The sequence below is a fragment of the Gopherus flavomarginatus genome, chromosome 6 (genome assembly GCF_025201925.1).
Source record: "Gopherus flavomarginatus isolate rGopFla2 chromosome 6, rGopFla2.mat.asm, whole genome shotgun sequence".
In the NCBI taxonomy this organism is placed as follows: Eukaryota; Metazoa; Chordata; order Testudines; family Testudinidae; genus Gopherus; species Gopherus flavomarginatus.
The window spans coordinates 112,507,578-112,527,336 of record NC_066622.1 but is presented as its reverse complement, the minus strand read 5'-3'; the positions used below and the strand labels follow the sequence as shown (position 1 = coordinate 112,527,336).

Sequence of the window (19,759 nt, the reverse complement as noted above, 5' to 3'; positions counted from 1 at the left end):
CTTTCTCAGCAAAAAATAGTGCCAAATAGGACTCTGGGGTTTGGCCAAGGCTGTTTCCTGATTGATACCTTGTAATTTTACAAGGAATACTGTTCAATTTTGTAGCAATCTGATTGGCTGAGAGAAATTCAGAAAACTGAAATACAGAGAAACTGGCTCAAACCATCTTTTATTCCTAATCTGAGCATTTGTCTACAAATCTGGGAAAAGAGAGTTCACCATCAGGATCATGTTACATATTTTCAGATTATGTATTAGCATTATTATTCTTTAGGCACAGTTGTGTATGGAGAGCCAATTACAGCGAGCCTTGGCACTGATGGATCACACTACTGGAGTAAGAATTGGGCTAAAGCTGCAGCCTTTGTTACATCCCCACCAGTTAGCCCTGACCCTACTACAGCTGATTATCTCACTTCTCTGTTATCATGGTGAGTTGGCAAGGAGCGTAAATGACAGTGGCGTGCGGAACAAAACCCAGTCCCTGGGGTTATTATTATTCAACCTCAGAGATGGGCCCAAAGAGCAGAGTGGAGTTTTGATCCAATCTCCTTATAGTTCCACACTGCCTCGATTAGGGGTTTTGGCTTAGGGTCTTTGCTAGTCATCACCAAAAAGCTCACTGAGTAGAACCATTCAACAGGACTCCTTCTCGAGTAAAGTACTATTCAGTCTGAGTAGGGATGTTAAAATCAAGCCCCAAAGTAACACCTGAAGACTGTGTAGGGTGAGACTATTATCCTGTAGGAGGTTACCTACGGTAGTAAATATTCTGCCCTAATAGGTCTCCTGATGAGAATTATTTTGCGTTCTCTGAGATTTCACAAAATTCTTCTCGCTAGAGGTGTGACTGGACTCTAGGAAGCAAAGAGATTTGATCTGATTTGATTTGATTAATCTTTTCCCTGTGGAATAGTGTCCATGAACAGATAATAAAATATGCATATAATTCAATCTAAATACAGCCTTGACATAAATCAGGAAGGGTGTTTCAGGGCTCCTTGAGCAGACGTCACCAGAAAGCCTTATTCTAGAGAACCACCTCAGCTCCCTCCTTTCCTTCTCCCATGTCCTATCCCTATCAGCCTGGTTCAGATTTGTTGAGTTATAATAGATTCTGGTATATAGAATCTGATTTTGTCCTGAGTCTGGCCCATAGCCAGGAATACCCCTGATATAAAAGGTCCTTTAGAATCATTTCTTGAAAGGCTGGCAGGGCCAAAAGAATGGAAAAAGAATCAAGACTGGGATATTGATTTAAGGAGTGCAATTACTGGGCATTTAAGGTAACATTTTTAAAAGCATCTAGGCACTTAAATCCAATGGGACTTAAGAATTTAAATCACTTAGGCACCTTTGAAAATATTACCCTAAGGATGAAATTCACTGCTGCACAGAGGGCTAAGCACAAGACCTATGAGCCATTTATGTCACACTTAACCCGCTACACAGGAGATAATTTCACTCTTGAAGAGCAGATGATTACATAGAAAAGGCCCCTGCATTATTACACTGAACAATACAATCTGAGCAATCAATTTTGTCCGTTAACTGCATTTTGGTTTGTTTTAACTCAGTGGGGATCTGCAGGTTGCAGGCAGTGCCCACTGCACATTTACCACCGCACAGAAGGCAGTAGGAAAGGATAACTTTACCCTTATTCCAGAGGGAACAAATGGCATTGAAGAAAGAATGTCAATAATTTGGGAGAAGTGTGTGGTAAGAAACTAAATAGGTGTAAATGTTTGCTGAATTATCAATGCAAGTGCATGCAAGTGGCATTTTTGTCAGATATGAAGATTTAGAAAATAGCAAGATTTTCTTTAATGGAAGGGAAAGAGTTACATTATCTTCTTACATTGCTAAATGCCTCATTGTGTGACATTATCTAGGCTGCTACTTAAAAAAGCTTTGCTAATGAGAGAAATTGTAACATTTGAATGTAAGAGCTCCTTATTAGAAGACTATTCTTGAAAGAGCTCCTTATTAGAAGACTATTCTATCCCAGTCTGAACTGTGATCAGAAATAAAAGTCTATCCAGAAGATTTTTGTAAAGGCAAGGAATGGAATTTCCATTTGTATTCTTTTCCTGTAGGACTGGGCAAGCTATGTGGAATTTGTTCATTTGTAATTTCTGCAACATTATAGTACCCTCAAAATAAGTTGTGAGTCTCTGTGTTGACTTCAATGAGCTTTGGATCAGGTCCACAATGAATCTTGAGTGTAGTTTGTTATTAGAGAGACAACGTGTGTGAGGTAATATCTTTTATTGGACCAACTTCAGTTGGGGAAGGACAAGCTTACGAGCTACACAAACCTCTTCTTCAGGTTTGTTATGTCAGCTGTGCTTTTTACGATGCACTTAAGTATTTAGCTCAGGGATCGGCAACCTTTGGCATGCAGCTCTCCAGGGTAAGCACCCTGGCAGGCCAGGCTGGTTTGTTTTCCTGCCACATCGGCAGGTTCAGCCAATCATGGCTCCCAGTGGCTGCAGTTCACCGCCCCAGGCCAATGGGGGCCGCAGGAAGCGGTGTGGGACAAGAGATGTGCTGGCCGCCACTTCCTGCCATGCCCATTGGCCTGGAGCGGTGAACCGCAGCCAGTGGGAGCTGCAATTGGCTGAACCTGCTGACGCGGCAGACAAACAAACTGGCCTGGCCCACCAGGGTGCTTACCCTGGCAGACCGCATGCCAAAGGTTGCCAATCCCTGGTTTAGCCTATACTAACAGTGTTCACCTTTGAAAATATTCATCTTCACTGGAGCCCTGTCTCTCTGACTAGGTTCTTATACCTCACCCATCATTATACTATCTGAGTGCTTTATTCTGGTACCTCCAGTTTCTTGTATCCTTCTAGTAGCATGTTGAGGATCAATAACACTTAGAAAGTTCCAGTTCCAATAAACATGATATTTTTCTATCTAAGACAAAAAATTATATAATCTAAAGATTGACTGACTTCAGTATCAATTAAAGAAAGTTCTGAATGTGAGCCCAATACTTGCTGAGAGAAATGAGTCTTGTAGGTGAAAGTGCTGCCAAATGAATGATACACAGTAGTTGCAACAGACCTTTCTGTAGCCTCACTTCACCATGTGCACTTATTATTCAGTTTTGTGAGATGCAGTGTCTATTGTGTTGAGCAGTATTCGTGTCATAGGAGCCCCTACATAGTGACTATAAAATGGAAGCTGTAATCAGTTTCCAAATGTATGACATTATAACAGTCTTTAATGACTAGTCCTGCAGGGACAGCCAATTTTTGAATTAAATGTGAGGCCCAAGATTGTGTGATCTTCTGTGTGTGCAAATATCATTAATTCTAGACGAAATTGCAAATTCATTTTTGATGAGATCTCGTTTTCTGGTGATAGGTTTCCTTTCTCAATCTCCTTTCTTTCTGATTTCCAGGCCTCGGGGAAGATGGATGAGAATGATTTTGTAGCAGTGACCAGTACAAATGCAGCCAAAATCTTTAATTTTTATCCCAGGAAGGGACGAATTGCTGTCGGTTCTGATGCTGACCTAGTTATATGGAATCCCAAGGCTACAAAAATTGTCTCAGCAAAAACCCACCATCTGGTAAAATCATTTTGTGAGATTTAATTTCTTTTTTTCTTTATAGGCTTTTGCAACCAGGTGTACTAGTGAAATAATGTATTCCTTTTAATCAGAGAGAAATTGAAACAGAGAGGATTTGGGTAAAATATTAGTATAATTGTTTATTAAATCTCAGTGGGAATAGGGAAATAAATCCCTTTTGTTATTGGCATTTACTGCAATGGCACCAAAAATATGTAGAGTAATGTTGTAGAATATGCAATATCAAAACGATACATGATGACCATTCTTTTGCTGTAAATGTGATACTATTAGTATGTACTGTATAGGCATAGAAAAAAATGTACAATCCTAACCTGAACATTTTCCTGTCCCAGCATTTCTCCTGAATTCCACTGACTAACCTTGAATTGCTGAACATGTGGAATTTAAAGGGCTATGACTGTAATTAAGATTTAACAGAACTATTGAGATTAAAGTTTGTTTTAGTTAGCAAATTACTGGGACTGTTGATATATATTCCCCGAAGGTTAGATAAACACAAGGGCTGTACTCTTTCAAATGTAAAGCTGAAAAGAGGAAGCAAGATTGATTCCATTTTGGACAGCTGTGTAGGGGCCATTCATACTGGAACAAACCCTGGGGTCCTTACTCTGTGTTTACTAGCCCTTTCTCAGGTAAATTCTCATTTCACCAACTGGAACTCGGGGATGAATATCAGCTACTTAGGAACACCTCCTTACCCTTATCTCTGCAAATGATTCACTGAGAAACTATCCCCACTCTCAAAAGCCATTTGCCAAAGGGAATCTTTCAACAACACGAGTCTTACTGGAGATCCAAACCTAGCTTTCCTACCCCGTCCCTGGTCCCAAATAGGCATGTCACTCTCTCTTTGGTAATATTCCACTGGGGAAAGACTCTGTGTCTGTTCAAACTGTACCTTCTCTAGGGTTTCCCAGTTCATAGGTATCCCAAAATGAACTCCTACCTGGAACTTGAGAAGCACAGTAATATTTGAAGGGTTAATGGTAAAACTACATGTAACATTAGTAAAATGTAGAGGGTAGAACTGGTTTAAATCATTTAGTTGAAATATTTTTGACAACAAATGAATTTTTGACCAAAATGAAATTGTATGGTATTTTGTTTGAACAGAAGCAAATATTTTTCAGTTAAAAATTGGTTTTCAGTTTGATTTTCAATAAAGAAAAATTGCTTTTGCTCTTCAGAAACCAAAAATTATTACCTTTGTATCAAAAATTGTTTTTGAAAGCTGAAGAATATTTTTCATTTGGAGGTGGTGAGAAAATTTAAAAAAAAAAAAGAGAGAAAAAAGACTCCATAGGAAGTTTTGAAAAATAAAATGTTTTCAAATTTCCCACAAAATATAATTGGAATTTTTCAACCAGTTCAGCTAGAGAACTTGCTGTTTCCTGACAAACATAGCAAAAGATTCTGTGATGGCCAAGGTGAGTTTCAGCAGAAGCCTGCTGGGCATCTAGGTTAAGCAATTAGAACTTATCCATACCTATAATTGGGCTCTGGTTTGCTTCAAAAGTAGCGCAGTGTGTGGTTTAGCTAGTGCTAAATGTTCATGAATTTTGTTTGTCCATTCCAGTTTGCTTTAGCTCAACAAATTGCTAGAGATACTTATTTTTTCAAATCTAATGTAAAGGATTATTTAAGGAATGATTAATTATACAGGAAGAAAGTATTACACAAATGTGTGTATATATAATTGGATAGGCTGTGGGTTTATGTGGCTTTTTTGTTTTTAACCCTAAACTAACTCTGAATATCCTGGTTTGGATTTGTCAGAATGTGGAATATAATATATTTGAAGGGACAGAGTGTCGTGGTTCCCCTACTGTTGTTATAAGTCAAGGAAAAGTTGTGCTGGAAGATGGAAACCTCTTTGTCATCCAAGGGTCTGGTCGCTTTGTTCCTAGAAAGACATTCCCTGATTTTGTTTATAAAAGAATAAAGGCAAGAAACAGGGTAAGGAGAATTTTTATTTGCAAGAAAACAATGTCTGTTCTAATTTATCCCTTTCTCATATTGCTATTAGTGTTGTATTACAGCATCCCAGAGCCTCCTGGTAGGATCGAGAAAGGAAAGGGGGCCCTTTACAGAAGTAAAAATATTATTGATGTTATCTGCTTATAGGCTTTGAAAAGGTGTAAAATTATCAAATAACTGCTCTTGTGCATTGCCTGGCTTATGCATAAACAATGTTGTTGCTCAAATGACAATTTTTACACCTGATACCACTTAGTAATTCACATTCGTCTGAAAATAAAATAAAACTGTATTGAATTTTTATATACAGTTGCATCAGATATTTTGTATTGGATGATAAGGTATGGTGTGTCTCCCTGGGCAAATGGAATGTCTTCAAGGAGAATAAAGGGTAAACTAATCTACTACTAATTACAGGAGAGTAGACAGGAAAAGTACAAAGACGTAAGATGCATTATGTATCTAGCAGCACAGAGTCCTGTGGCACCTTATAGACTAACAGACGTTTTGGAGCATGAGCTTTCGTGCACGCATCTGATGAAGTGGGTATTCACCCACGAAAGCTCATGCTCCAAAACGTCTGTTAGTCTATAAGGTGCCACAAGACTCTTTGCTGCTTTTACAGATCCAGACTAACATGGCTACCCCTCTGATACTATGTATCTAATTTTATGATCCTTCTAAATTCAATTTGAAAGGTAAAATGTTAAAATAATATATTTAATCTGAATGACATGATACATTATAATGAAATGATGGCAACATTTTTACAATTTAACTGTAGATATTTCTCATTAGAGATGTCCCGGGCTTAGTGGGTCTCTGATATTTTTATTTCAAATAGCCAATGCAGGAAACTACACGGGGATATATCCCCTAATGAAATTAATTAAGTTCTTCTCACAGATCTTTTTAGCCATTTTTGGCAAACTCTTATTGCCACCAATTGTGCAAACTGGTCATTAGTGTTTTCTGGACAAATACTTTAAATCTGTTACATGTATGTGATTGTAGCAAGCATGTGCTCATCCAAGAATGTTTAGACTGGAGAAAATTCTAAAAAATGTCAAAGTCAATGAGAATTGTAGGGGAACAGGGAGTTCCCAATATCTCTCCAGATTTGACTTATTCTTTAGGTTGCTCATTTGTGCCCTGGATTGCTCCCTTCCTGCTAGCCATATCCCCTGTGCTGGCAACTGGGAGAAGGGGTAACATAGGAACTGGTATGACAATTCTGACTTATTTCTGTATGTAAGTAAATAGTTAATAGATAAGGTGCTAATACAAGAAGCTCAGAAATATTTTCAGTAGTTCCTTCATTTTATAGGACCAATAAGACTTATTCTACACTAGCTTCTTTTGGTGGCTCCTTAGATCATCTCCTAGCTGCACCACGCCTCAATTTTTCCATGTGTAATGTGGATGTTATTTGAAGTATGGAGGGCAAGTATCAGTAACCACTTCATTTCTCCCAAATACACCAATGCACATCGGCAACTACAGCAATAACCACCTGACATGATTTACTGTAGCTTTTCTTTTCTCTGTGAATTCATCGCTGTAATAGAGGCACAACAGTGGAAGGCAGAACAAGTCAAAGAAACTGACAGAGCCTTGTAAAAACTATGGCAGCCAGCCTTATCTTTTAAAGCTGCCCTCTCTGGTCAATTAAAACTAGAGTGGAAGCAATGATCTGTGTAGTGACCATATTACCTGCCCTCTCACCCACCTGCACTCCTTCCTAACTTTCTGATATGGCTAAGAAAATGACACTTACCCTGTAATATGAAGAATTGCTCCTGTATGCTCTCCTACCTGCATTTCCCCTACATATTTTGCACCCTTTCTTAACTTGCAGATAAGCGATTGCTAAGTCTGGTTGATCCCACTCGATGTGACAAAAGGCCTCCAGGCTATTTGCTACCAATCAAACTCCATCTATGTTATGTTTGAAAGTAAAAACATTGTGTCATTTTTCATCATCCAAGGAAGGCATTTTGCTAAATATAAACTTTTTGCTCACATGAAGCTGGAGGTTCCTAGACTCTGAGTTAAATAATAATTGGGCATCAGATCAGGTGGTCGCTGATTGCTTGTGAAATTAATTCATTTGGGCAGTCACATTTGATATTATGGGTAGTTAGTCTGCTTGTCTGCATTACATTTTTTTGGTCCCTTGTCTAGCATTGGCTTTTTGGAGAGAGAAAAGGGTCCAAAATGGTGTTAGAAAATATTGTACTGGAAATGAACTTTACATAGTTCTCAGGATTACAGAGATGAAGATCAGATGGCATGGCAGTTTAGCAGGGAAGCTGAAATGCTATTTTAAAATGCAAAATAGTTATTCTTTACAATTTGTATCTATCCTGACTTCATTATGGTCAAACCCAAACCTTTTTCTATTTTCTAAATGCTCTGTTCTAATTTTTTATCATAAAATGATTGGTACATAGTGTGACTTGGGATGAGAAATAGCTGGCTGCCGGTAATAATGGAGTACTGGTAATGTAGCTATTTCTCTGCACTAGCTTCAGATCTTTCTACCAGTCGAGAAGATGGATGGTTTAAAGTAGCACCTGATGCAATAGGACATTGTAATCATGCTGTGTCAGGTTCCATTGAGTTGTGTCACATCAGAACTCACAATGTACCAAAGGAAAAACAGAATGGAATGTGAGAAGGAAAAATGCCTTTTTTGTGTGTTCTCTGTAACAAAAAATAAAAATACAGTAAGTTTTTTGCCAATAAGCCCAAATTATGCACTGCTCCTTTCTCATGGCCACTGCAAAGTGCCCCATCTAGCCCTGGAGATGAAAATACTGAACTCAGTGTTACGAGGTGAAGAATACTGGTTTGAAGAATCAGCTGGATTGCAAGCTGTTCAGGGAAGGGCCAATATCTTTCTGTGGTAGTGTACAGTGCTCAGCATGCACTGAGGCACTGTAAAAATAAAGACATTAACAGTATTAATAGTAATAAAATTAATGCTAGAACCCTGAAGACACACTGGGCTTGATTCTGATTTTTCCTCAAGGTACCTTTACACAGTTCTGGCAGTGTAAAGGGGCCTGAAACCGGGTGTTGTTGTAATTTAAGGCGAGAGCAGTGTAATGGGGCCTTAGTGTAAATGAGCATCAAGTTCACTGTGTCCAAGATACACTTCCTCTTTCATCTCTCTGTGTTATATTTTGGGGGAGCCAGGATACCGTAGCATCACCACGTGGCCAATTTAATGGAAAGGGACCTTTGAAAGGGAGACTGACAAGGATGATAGAGCCCAAAAGTGACCTGACATTTTCTTTTTTATGCCAGCCAAAATCTATGTGACTGCTTGTAAAATAATTTTCCAGAGAAATGTTTAATGTTCTTTCTTCTGAAACAAATAACCTGAACTTATGTGCAACCCTACAATAATAACTCAGGATATGCATGACAGAGCGAAGAACAATCAGTAAGGGAACAGATTTCAGCTTCAAATTTCTCATCATTTTATTCAGAATCAGCTCACATGTTTATCCTCTATCTCGCTACAGCTTGCTGAAATTCATGGTGTTCCCAGGGGGCTTTATGATGGGCCAGTTCATGATGTCATAGTGACTGCTAAAGCTGCAGCCCCAACTCCTACTTCAAGGATAGCTCCCTGCTCAGGCAAAATACCAACTCTTCCTGTCCGTAATCTGCATCTGTCAGGATTCAGCTTGTCTGGTAAGTTTGCTCAGTGGGTACAGTAGCATTTTCAGGTAGAGATTAACATGGGTAGTTTAGACTGACTGAGAAGTGCAAATATTGTTGACAAACCATACCCCAGTCTTGCAGTGAGCTCCCTGCAGGCAGACTTGTCTACCCATGAGGAACCCTGCTGAACTTAATGCAGCTCCAAACGGGTGCAGGGGTCCATTCAAATTGAGCTCAATGGCAGGGTCAGAGCTTATGTTATGTTACTCAAGTAGAAGAAAAAGATCAAGGTATAGAATTGCATTAGTAATTTCTGCTAGTGTAAAAAGACAAATTGTATTAACCACTAAGTTTATGTGATGATTGCCATGCTGCTTTTGAGAAATCACTTTTCCCGCTACAGTACAATTTGCAGAGCTATAGTATCTTACATACAAAGGCAACACAAAATTCTTCCAGATGGTTGAAAGCTATCCATGCAAATATATTAAAGTACGTAGGTCACAAGATACCAGAGAGGATGCATGTCAAGTTTGAATTTAAAAAATGAGGTGGCCAATAGGTGTGAAACAGAGAAGACAAAGGGCCAAGGACAGGCATCAGACTGATTAGGTCTGACAATAGAAGCTGAAATCTTGGCCGCATTTAAATTGATGGCAAAATTCCTATTAACTTCACTGAGGCCAGGAATTCAGGCTGAGTTGTATCCTTTTCCAATTCCATAAAATAAGTGGTTGGATATGTAGGAAATCTATGAGAGGAAGGTGGCTGAAATGCAAACAAACTCAGAAAAGGCATCAAGTAGTATTCTATAGTTAAAGCACAAAGGTCAAGGCAGATGGGGAGAGAGAGAGTGAGAAGGAATCATAGTTACAGACGAGAAAATTACTAAGCACAGAAACAGCAATGGACGAATTCAGTACTGTGGCTAGAGTGGAGGTGAAATGACAAATGCTCATGTACAGTAAGCTTGTTTTAGAGAAGGTCAATGGCTAGATGAAAAGATCATCTCTCAAGATTTTATTTAAAAAGGGAGAATCACAACTAAACTAGTAGCCAATAGAGGAAGTGGATATAAGAAGGAATGGTCACCCAGATCTTATGACGAATGCTCCGAACAGCAGTGCTTCAACCAATGGCTTGGAGACTGTCACACCTCTATAAAGGCATCATACACTCACATAAATGATTTACTGCTTGTGAATTTCCTAAATTGAAGATTCAAACCAGTTGTTATGGCAGCCATTGGGAAAGAGAAGAGTACTGCATATCTAGTTGCACAATGGTAGGTTTAAATTTATCTCATGTTAATTTTGATGTAAATCCTGGTATAAATAAATTTGAAATTTGACTTCTACTTAAAAAAAAATCATACAGTGGAATGCAGTTTCCACTATTTTAGCCACAGTGATTCAATTCTGAGTTTTATTTGAATCACAGGAGTACCACACACACTTTCTTCAGTTATTTCGCGTATATAGACATCATGCATGTGCTGCTCAGCTTAGTGTCACACTGTACTTGGTGCATGAACATGTATGCCATAGCTAAGAATAATTTTGAAAGCAAATGCCACATTATACAGTTACTGATAAAACTCTGCACTTAATTGGCTGAGATCACATGGATGATTGACAGCTCTACATGAAATGAAGTCCCAGAATGTTATTATCTGGAAATTATTTATTCATGGAGAAACAAATTGTTACAAAAAATTCCTAGAATCAGTATGCAAAGGATCTTTCCAGGAAACCAGTTAGAATTTTCCAGTTCCTTCCAATTAGAATACAGTCGTTCATTGCATTTGACAGCATTTCCTATAATTAACCCTTTTAAGTTGTTCTCATTATGTATAGCAGCATGTTTAGTTTCCCCACTACTAAGCTTGAAATATGCTTTGGTTATATCTCATTCTGAGCATGAAAACATAATAATATAATTTGATCTTCAAATTATCAGTATAGTTTGTAGCTTCAGTGGTGATTAGGAGGGTTGCTAAAATTCAAAAGCATTTTAATTAAAAATTACAAGATTCTACAGATTATACAGTTCATTGGTCATGTCACTGCTACATACCTTGTTTATAAAGTCGTCCCAAAGTGTAAAAAGTGTAGGTATTTATTTTTGTTTGAATTTTATTGTTGAGTTTCCAAATCAATATACATTAAGAACAAGTAAATTGCTATTGATTACCTGTGTACATATATATTGTTATGAAAAAAAAATTTCATTTAATAATTCCTGTATTTAAATCAATGAGGTTGTCACTTGTTTGTAGCCCTTTGATTTCTATGCCTTCTCTTCTAGGATCTCAAACAGATGACCATATTGCAAGACGCCCTGCTCAAAAAATCATCGCACCCCCTGGTGGACGTTCCAATATTACATCTTTGTCATAATGATTCCAAATGGGATGTATTGTATTCCCTGCCAATCAGTCTTGGTTTCCACTGGAGCAGGTGATCTGGGGAACTGCATTTTTCAACATCAGTTTCACATTTACAGAAAATGTATCTTAAAAGATTGCCTTGTTTACACTCACCCAGAACACCTTGCTTTATGAGCTGGAAGTGCAGCTCTAAGTAGCAACCTTAACAATTAATTATAGGGCATAATGTACACGGGCAGGGCAAGGGGCTTGGGTGGAGTGGACACCATGGAAATATAAAATTGATCTGCCATCAAGCTCAGGATAAAATTAACCATGCATCAGTTTACCCACCCCCCTATCTTTCTCTGAATGGAAAATAGGCTAAAAATACCCAAGATAATAGAACTCCCATCAAGTATTTTAAATATGTTTCTCGCTCAAATAGATATTCAGCAGATCTTTGACATGTGCATGTAAACAATAAGAAGTTAATTTAAAAATGTGTTCAGCAGTGCTGCTGGCCGTCTTGTAATCAGGACAAAGCTGTAGACATGTTTTGTGTTTAATAGGTTCTTTGTTTCCTTTCCAATAACAACTACTGCCCTTTGTACTCTTAAGGAATTTTAACTGGTAAACACTCAACTCTGTATGTTTTTAATACAGTTAGTTATATATATCTTGTGGTTGAACTGATCAATAATCATATATTTATACTATCTCATTGCTCAGGCCTTGAACATGCCTTGGGAATCATTGTCACTCTGTACCAATGTGACAGCATGAATATAAGAAATCGAAGTGTGTTCTGAATGTTCATGGAGTTAGTTGTCATAGTGTCAATATAGGCATACTAATGTATTGAGCTTTTGGGGTTTTTTTTCATAGTTGTATTTCTGGAACACAGAGCTGACAGTGGAAGTTCCAGTGTATTTTAGTCTTTTTGTTAGACTTGTTTTTTAAAGATTATTTATACAGTTTTCCAAGTACCTAGCAAAGGCACATTTGAAGGCCAGTTGCATCTGATGAACTCTTTTATAAAGCTTAATACAACAGGTTTATTATATTTAAAGCTCTGTACAGTAAAGGTGATCTTATATGCAGTATCATTCCATAAAACTATGCATGTAATGTCAACAAAATCATTATTTGGTTTTTTTGTTCATTGCTTTCAATAAAGTTTGTTGGAAATCACCAAAATTATAAGGCTATTTGATTAATCTTTGTCTACTGTCTCCTACTGTAGGCTCTTATCCATAGTGAATCATCAAACTTATACACTTTGAGTTTGATCTGGTTCCCTTTATCAAAGGAAAGAAGCCTATTGACTTCAGAGAATTTGGATGAGGTCTTGTTTACCAAGGGCTCTATAATTAGACTGTTCATAGTTCCCAAACTAGTTTGAGTGCTTACCTCAAACTCTTTGAGCTGTAAATCAGGCTGAAATACTATAAGCTCAGTCAGTCTTCCCCATTAGATTTCTAGTACTTCCTGGTTTCTCCTAGACTAGTGAAAGCCTTGAGAATGAAATTTCTTGGACTATTTCCGTACTTCCATTTTTAGCCCCATCTGAAACTAGGAAGTAAAGATGCACATAAAAATTATGGAAAGACAACAGTTCTGGATTTGCTACAGTGGCAAAGACATATGAAATCTTCCCATACTTTCATTTTAGATTTGTGTTTTGATAAAAATTTCATCTGGATGTAGCAAAATTATAGTCTTTGAATGGAGTGTTTCATTGTTTGGAATTATTGCTTCAGTTTATGGCCCTATTGTTATTTCACTAGTTCAGCTGAAAGAAACTCTTGAGCTAATAAATCTTTTACAGGGCTATTCTTTCCTATTAATACATTTTAGGAAAGTGAAAAATTTTAGGAGTAAAAAAATGTGCAGTAAATATAAAAACAGCCCTGGGTTTCAGAGTGTACAGGGGATTAAGCTGGGCCAGAATAAAGCCCTAATGTTTCTTCTTCTTCTTCTTCTTCTTCATAAAAATGACTTTAAGTCTTCAGAAACTATACACACCAAGTACTTGAAAAAACAAAATGATCTTTCCCAGAGGTGTAGTTACCTCAGCTCACAGCCTTCTAGCCAACCATTCGCAAACACGTTGGCTAGAATGCCAAACTTCATTAGAGCACTGAAAAAGATAAGAGCTTTGAAACCTCCACCTGCCACACAGATAAGTGATGAGGCTATAAGATGTTGCTGTAACTGTCCCTTTTTCATTTCCATATGGGTTTTCTGTACCATACACTCATACTCCATTGATTCACGATAGGCAAACCTCAAAAGAATGGCTCGTGAAATTGCTAGTAATTCCTAGCTTTGGTAGAGCTTCTGTTCCCGTATGTCAATGTATTGCATAAGTTCCAGAATCCAAAAATTCTGAAGTTTCTGCATTTTTTTAACTTCACAATAGATTTTGGGCCTGTAGTTTTTGGGCAATGACTGAGGCCAGTACTTTTTGTAATGGACTATTTTATCCATCCTTATGCTGAAATACCATAGCGATGTGCTGCAGTATAAAGATACAACTGGTAGCGACAGAATGAGCTAGATACAACTAAGATAGATACAACTGGTAGCGACAGAATGAGTTCCTTTCAATGAATTCAGCGTTTGGAATAATTGTTGAGAATTTTTGTTGCTCTTGTAAAGAATTTTGAGCGCTGGACAGTGTGTCAGTTGGGGGACACACTCCTTTAATTGCATTTAGAGCTTCTAAAAACCCCAGACATTGTCAAAACTTATGCAATAGTTCTGTCTTATTTACAGATGTGATGATCATCCCTCTTCAAGCTGTCTCAGACTGGGTTCCCAGTAATTGAAGCACTCAATAATACAAGTCATTTGCGAAAATCTAGGCTGCATCAAGCCCACATGAAATTATACTCCGTTCAGGTCAACCTTCCATTTCATTTTATATTATATTTCAATATTATATTGGTGCACCTGTGCCAAGGCTTGATTTTTAAATGTATTTATCTGTTTTCCAACAAAATTTATGAAGTTATGACATTGGATACCTTTCATGGAATATGAAAAGACACAAAGCTAAATTCTGCTGGTATAAAGAAGGCAATTGGAGTTTTGGTTAATTGTGAAAGTTAGGCCATGAGTCAGCAAGCACTTAACTTCAAGCATGTGCTTCAGGCCCATTGAAGTGAATAAGAGTCAAGACCCAGTACACAATGAGATTACTGGACATAGAAAAGTATCTGAGGTGCTCTGAAATGTTGTAAGGATCTCCAAGCATGTAAGATCCATGTAGCTACTCAAGTGCAGAGAGAGGGGCATGATGTTACATTTGTCACAGGAGGAAAAGCAGCAAATACATTTGGGGAGTTTTAACCTTCTGAATAAACAAAGTCTGATTTATGAAAATCTATTATCCCTCACCATTTACTTTTCAGTGGATGAAACTTTGGGGCTAGCTAAAGACCAAGAATATCATGATGAGGGATTTGAACAAAGCTGAGTGCTGGTATAATAACAGGCTGAGGCTAAGAGAATCTCACTGAGAAATTAGGTCATTTTTGCCATCCAAGGGCACTAATAAATATTCTGTCACAATGAACGTATCGTATATGAGGGAGTGTAGACTAATGGAGGATGACAGGTTGTCTGGGTTCTAAAAGTCTTTGGATAAAAGCCCTCACTTGTGAAAATGTAGATGCTCCTAAAATCAACCTCCAAGTACCTCTGTTTTGCCAGCAGCCCCGCTGGCCTGATAATCTATATATTACTCTTCTTGAAAGACGTTATCTATGAATTGCCAACAAATCAGTTTTTTTAGCACAGAAATTTTCAAAAGCACAAAAGTAATCATCATGATATAGTATCAGAGGGGTAGCCGTGTTAGTCTGGATCTGTAAAAGCAGCAAAGAATCCTGTGGCACCTTATAGACTAACAGACGTTTTGGAGCATGAGCTTTCGTGGGTGAATACCCACTTCATCAGATGCATGCATGCATATATGCCCTTGGATATACTATGTCACTGCATCCCAGACATACACTGCTAACCTGCCCTACACGCTGACACACAGACAGGGGCGGCTCTAGACTTTTCACCACCCCAAGCACGGTGGCATGCCGCGGGGGATGCTCTGCCGGCCGCCGGGCCCACGGCTCCAGTGGACCGCCCGCAGGTGTGCCTGCGGAGGGTCCGCTGGTCCAACGGCTCCGCCGAAGCCGCGGGACCAGCAGATCCTCCGCAGGCATGCTGCCGAAGGCAACCTGCCTGCCGCCCTCCTGGCAACCGGCAGAGCGCCCCACCGCAGCATGCCACCCCAAGCATGCACTTGGCGTGCTGGGGCCTGGAGCTGCCCCTGCACACAGAGAGGCACAGGCTGAAAAATGTAGCTACGCAAGAAGCTAGCCTTTATCAGGAATGGGCTCAATTGTAAAAATGAGATCCCTGATTCTAAAGCAACAATATGTGGAAACTCAGCTCCTAAAATATAATTGGCACTGAAAATGCACAAATCATATCAAATAACACTCTTGTTGAGGATTCCTCCCACACATGTATTCAAACTGTTATACTCTGCAGCCTTGGCATATTTCCTAGAAAGCCTCATACCATGACCTTTGCGTCTCTTCTACTCACAGGAGGTACGTCCCTGTGTGGGTGAAAGAGCAAAGACTACAGTAATTGCTCTGTCCCTAAGTTTGAAGGGTGAAAGCACTTCATAGGCCCTCAAAAAACTTGGAAAAAACGTATACAAAAACTTGATGCAAGGTTTCGATTGCAGGGCCTGCCTTCTTCCCTATCTGACCTCTCATTACAGCACTTGAGAGCATCCTGCTTAGATTTGCTGAATATACCCCAGTATAATCACAAAGTCAGTTTTTTCCCATAGGGGCCTGTGATTGTGGAGTGTTCTCATGGTGCAGCAAAGCCCATTAGTCAAATCTTAGCAGGAGAAACTGAAACCTTTCCCTTTCCCCATCAGTGTGTGTTTGGTGATGTTAGTTTCTTTCCATTAGTTGATGGGTCACTAGGATTTTCCATGCTAGATCAGGTAATTTATTTGGTTACTGGGCCTTATTGCCCTTTCCAAAATGTCTGACATCTTGTGTCATTTGTGTGACCCTCAGAGGTCTTCCAGCTGATGAGGAGCTTTTAGAAACATTCATGCCAAATGGTGCCTGACTCCTGCAAGGGAGGTGGGAGGGAAGGAAGGAGGCTAGTTGTCAGTGAAAGCTGCAGGGAGCCTTCCTCTCCATCGCATTCCCCTCTGTGACAGGTCTATTATTAATTACATTTGCAGTCCCTGCTCCCTCCGGTTTCCCCCTAAGCATTCATCACCACAAAGAGGAAGGAGATGTGTCCTGACCCCCATCTATACCCGCAGAGAAGACCAGACATGGTGAATGTTGCAGTCGAATATATGTTCAGGATAATCAAAGATATATTAATGTGCAATTGTTAAAAATCCTATGTCTGGTCAAGGAAGTGGGATTCACTAAATATTAGGGGCCAGATTCTCAGGTGGTTATAAGTCAGTATAGCTGACTTCAATAAAGCAACTCTGATTTATAACAGCTGAGGATGTAGCCCTACATCTCTTACCATTGATCATTTCTCAGAGATCTTTTCACATTTACTTTTCACTTGTCACATGCCTGAGAAGGCCATTTGAGGGGAGAAATGGGGTAATCACCATCCTTAAGGGTCATTGGTGGAAGTATCCACATATGGTAGCATATAGTCTTTGTCTGCTTCCTGACTTGCAAATACACAGGATCTGTAAATATTTCTTTAGGCCTCACTGTATAATGGAATATTAAGAAGAAAGTTCAGAATACTTGGTTATTTGTAAATGTGTTTGTCCCTAATTTCTTTTGACACATTTTCTGCATGCTCCTGATCAGATAAATCTTGATTGTGGTTTAAAATATGAGATTCTGTGAACATTCTTTGTACACAGAGACATAATGAATACTCTGAAAGGTTTATATTTCAGCGTTTGGACATTCTGTGTGTATAATTATTAGCGTAGGTGCTGTCTTGTAAAGTAGGCAATTCAGAAGTCAGGAGACTGCTCTGTTGGGGCCACTAAAGTCGACAGGACTTTGGCATTAAATGCAAAGGCAACAGAAAAATGAGGAGAGGAGGAGGAGGAGGAGGCTGAAATAGGAACAAATACAATATAACTCTTTTCTTCTCTGAAGTGCTGGTAGCATCTTGTTTGTTGTAATTTAAGTGAACACACCAACAATAGTGCAGGCCAATATATCAATACCAAAGAGCATGTAATGAGAATATGCTATAATATTCTTGAAACATATGCTCATTTATAGGTCACTATATAGCACATTATGCTAAATCTTGGTCTTTTTTGGCTAACATCAAGTGCATAACTAATTTAATATCATAGAGTAATAGAACTAGAGATGGAAAATAAGTAGTGGGTAAATTAATCCATCCCCCAAGTCACTGCAAGCTTTTTCTCTACAATTGCTTTCTAATTCTGGTCTACTCAATTACCCATCACTATGTTTTATAGTAATACTGGAAACAGGATATATCGTCTATCCTGAAACTGGGTCCTGCATGCCCAGGGGGGTCAGTGGACTTCATCCCTAACTGCTAGAGTTCTAACGCTAGTCACTTTTTTTTTAAAAAGGCCACCTGTTCAAGTTGTGGTGCATGATGATGGATCCTGCTGCCCAGTCAGGAGGTGGCATTATTGGGCACTCATCCGAAAGGTTAGCCACAGAAAGAATTTAATATGTGATGATTCAGGCAGCAGGGGCGACAAACAAGAATTATAAAGAGACTCTCCCCTAACCTGTAACCGGACAGCTGCAATGAATGTTCAGAAAAGAAATCTGATTTTTACAAAGGTTTCCAGTCCCATGACATCACTAAATGTCAACCAAAGAGAAAGCTGTGTGCAAGCCCATCTGATGATTTGTTTAGAAAGTTTCACAGCTACCCAGCTATCAGAGAGGCCAACAGATGCGTCCAAGGCTGTTTCTGCACAGAAAAAAGTGAAGATTACGGCATATAGAGGTGGTAGAGTTGTAAGGATAAGGCACTAGCCAGATCCCCAACTTGTGTAAATTGGTGTAGCTCTCTTGTCTATTCTGCTTCAGAACATCTGGGCAGGGCCGGCTCCAGGCACCAGCATCCCAAGCAGGTGCTTGGGACGGCAATCTGCAAGGGGCGGCAGGCTGTGTGCTTTTGCCCCCAATCAGTGCACCGAATTGCCACCATGGACGGTGGGCGCAGGCCTTGTGCCGTTAGGGCAGCATGCACGTTTCCGCCGTGGCGGCAATTTGGCTGCAGCTTCTAGCTTCAGCTGTCAGCGGCGGCGCAGCTTCTGTCTTCCGGCTGAAGACAGAAGCTGCTGCCGAATTGCCACTGCTGCGGAAACACGCGTGCTGCCCTAAGGGTACATGGACTGTTTCCGCTGTCTGCGGCGGCAATTCGGCGCGCTGCTTGGGGCAGCAAAAACAGTAGAGCTGGCCCTGCATCTGGGGATCCAGCCCATCATTTTTCTGTTACAATTAGTGACATTCACCCCGTGCGTCATATAAGCCGTATGTTAAGGGCATAAGTGGGACTTAGATGTGGGACTGAAGTGGTACAAAGGGCCTTATGAGGGGACCTCTGAGATTAAAATCTTGTGTTTAAACTGTTGTCATGTTTTCTTTGGGTCTCTGTAGATAAGTAAGCATGGTATAGATGTTGGCATTTTGGTATATTACCTTTGTATATAAACAGAGTTATTTAGAATTACTTTTCAACCACACCAACCAAAATAAAAATCAAGATCTGCAAAATGACATTGTTGGCTTGTATTTTATTGACATTACAAAGCAGGAACATTTTCCCCCTTAATGTAGCATCTGCTGCCCTCACTGATTATATGCCTTAGTCTCTAGCATAACAATGCATGGAACCCTTGTATTTCTCAGAGTATAATAGTGGGAACATAAGCATGTAAAAACAACTATACTAGGTCAGACCAGTGGTCCAGCTAGTCCAGTATCTTGTCTTTGGACTTGGGCCAGTGTCAGGTGCTTCAGAGGAAATGAACAGAACAGCGCAATTTTGAGTGATCCATCCACTCTCATCCAGTCCCAGCTTCTGGCAGCAGGAAGTTTAGAGAC

The 19,759-nt window shown here is 39.4% G+C and overlaps 1 protein-coding gene across 2 annotated transcripts in view; it reads left to right on the top strand.

Annotated features, from left to right (window-relative positions):
• Window positions 1-19,408, top strand: part of DPYSL4 (dihydropyrimidinase like 4) — a 34,086-nt gene extending 14,678 nt beyond the window's left edge. For both annotated transcript variants that reach the window (XM_050959474.1, XM_050959473.1), the window contains exons 9-15: window positions 275-431; window positions 1,578-1,719; window positions 3,413-3,583; window positions 5,384-5,563; window positions 9,118-9,289; window positions 11,567-14,153; window positions 14,187-19,408. In XM_050959474.1, coding sequence (XP_050815431.1) covers window positions 275-431; window positions 1,578-1,719; window positions 3,413-3,583; window positions 5,384-5,563; window positions 9,118-9,289; window positions 11,567-11,658 — 914 coding nt within the window. In that variant the 3' untranslated portion in view covers window positions 11,659-14,153; window positions 14,187-19,408. The remainder of the gene's footprint in view (window positions 1-274; window positions 432-1,577; window positions 1,720-3,412; window positions 3,584-5,383; window positions 5,564-9,117; window positions 9,290-11,566; window positions 14,154-14,186) is intronic.
• Window positions 19,409-19,759: the final 351 nt, after the last annotated feature.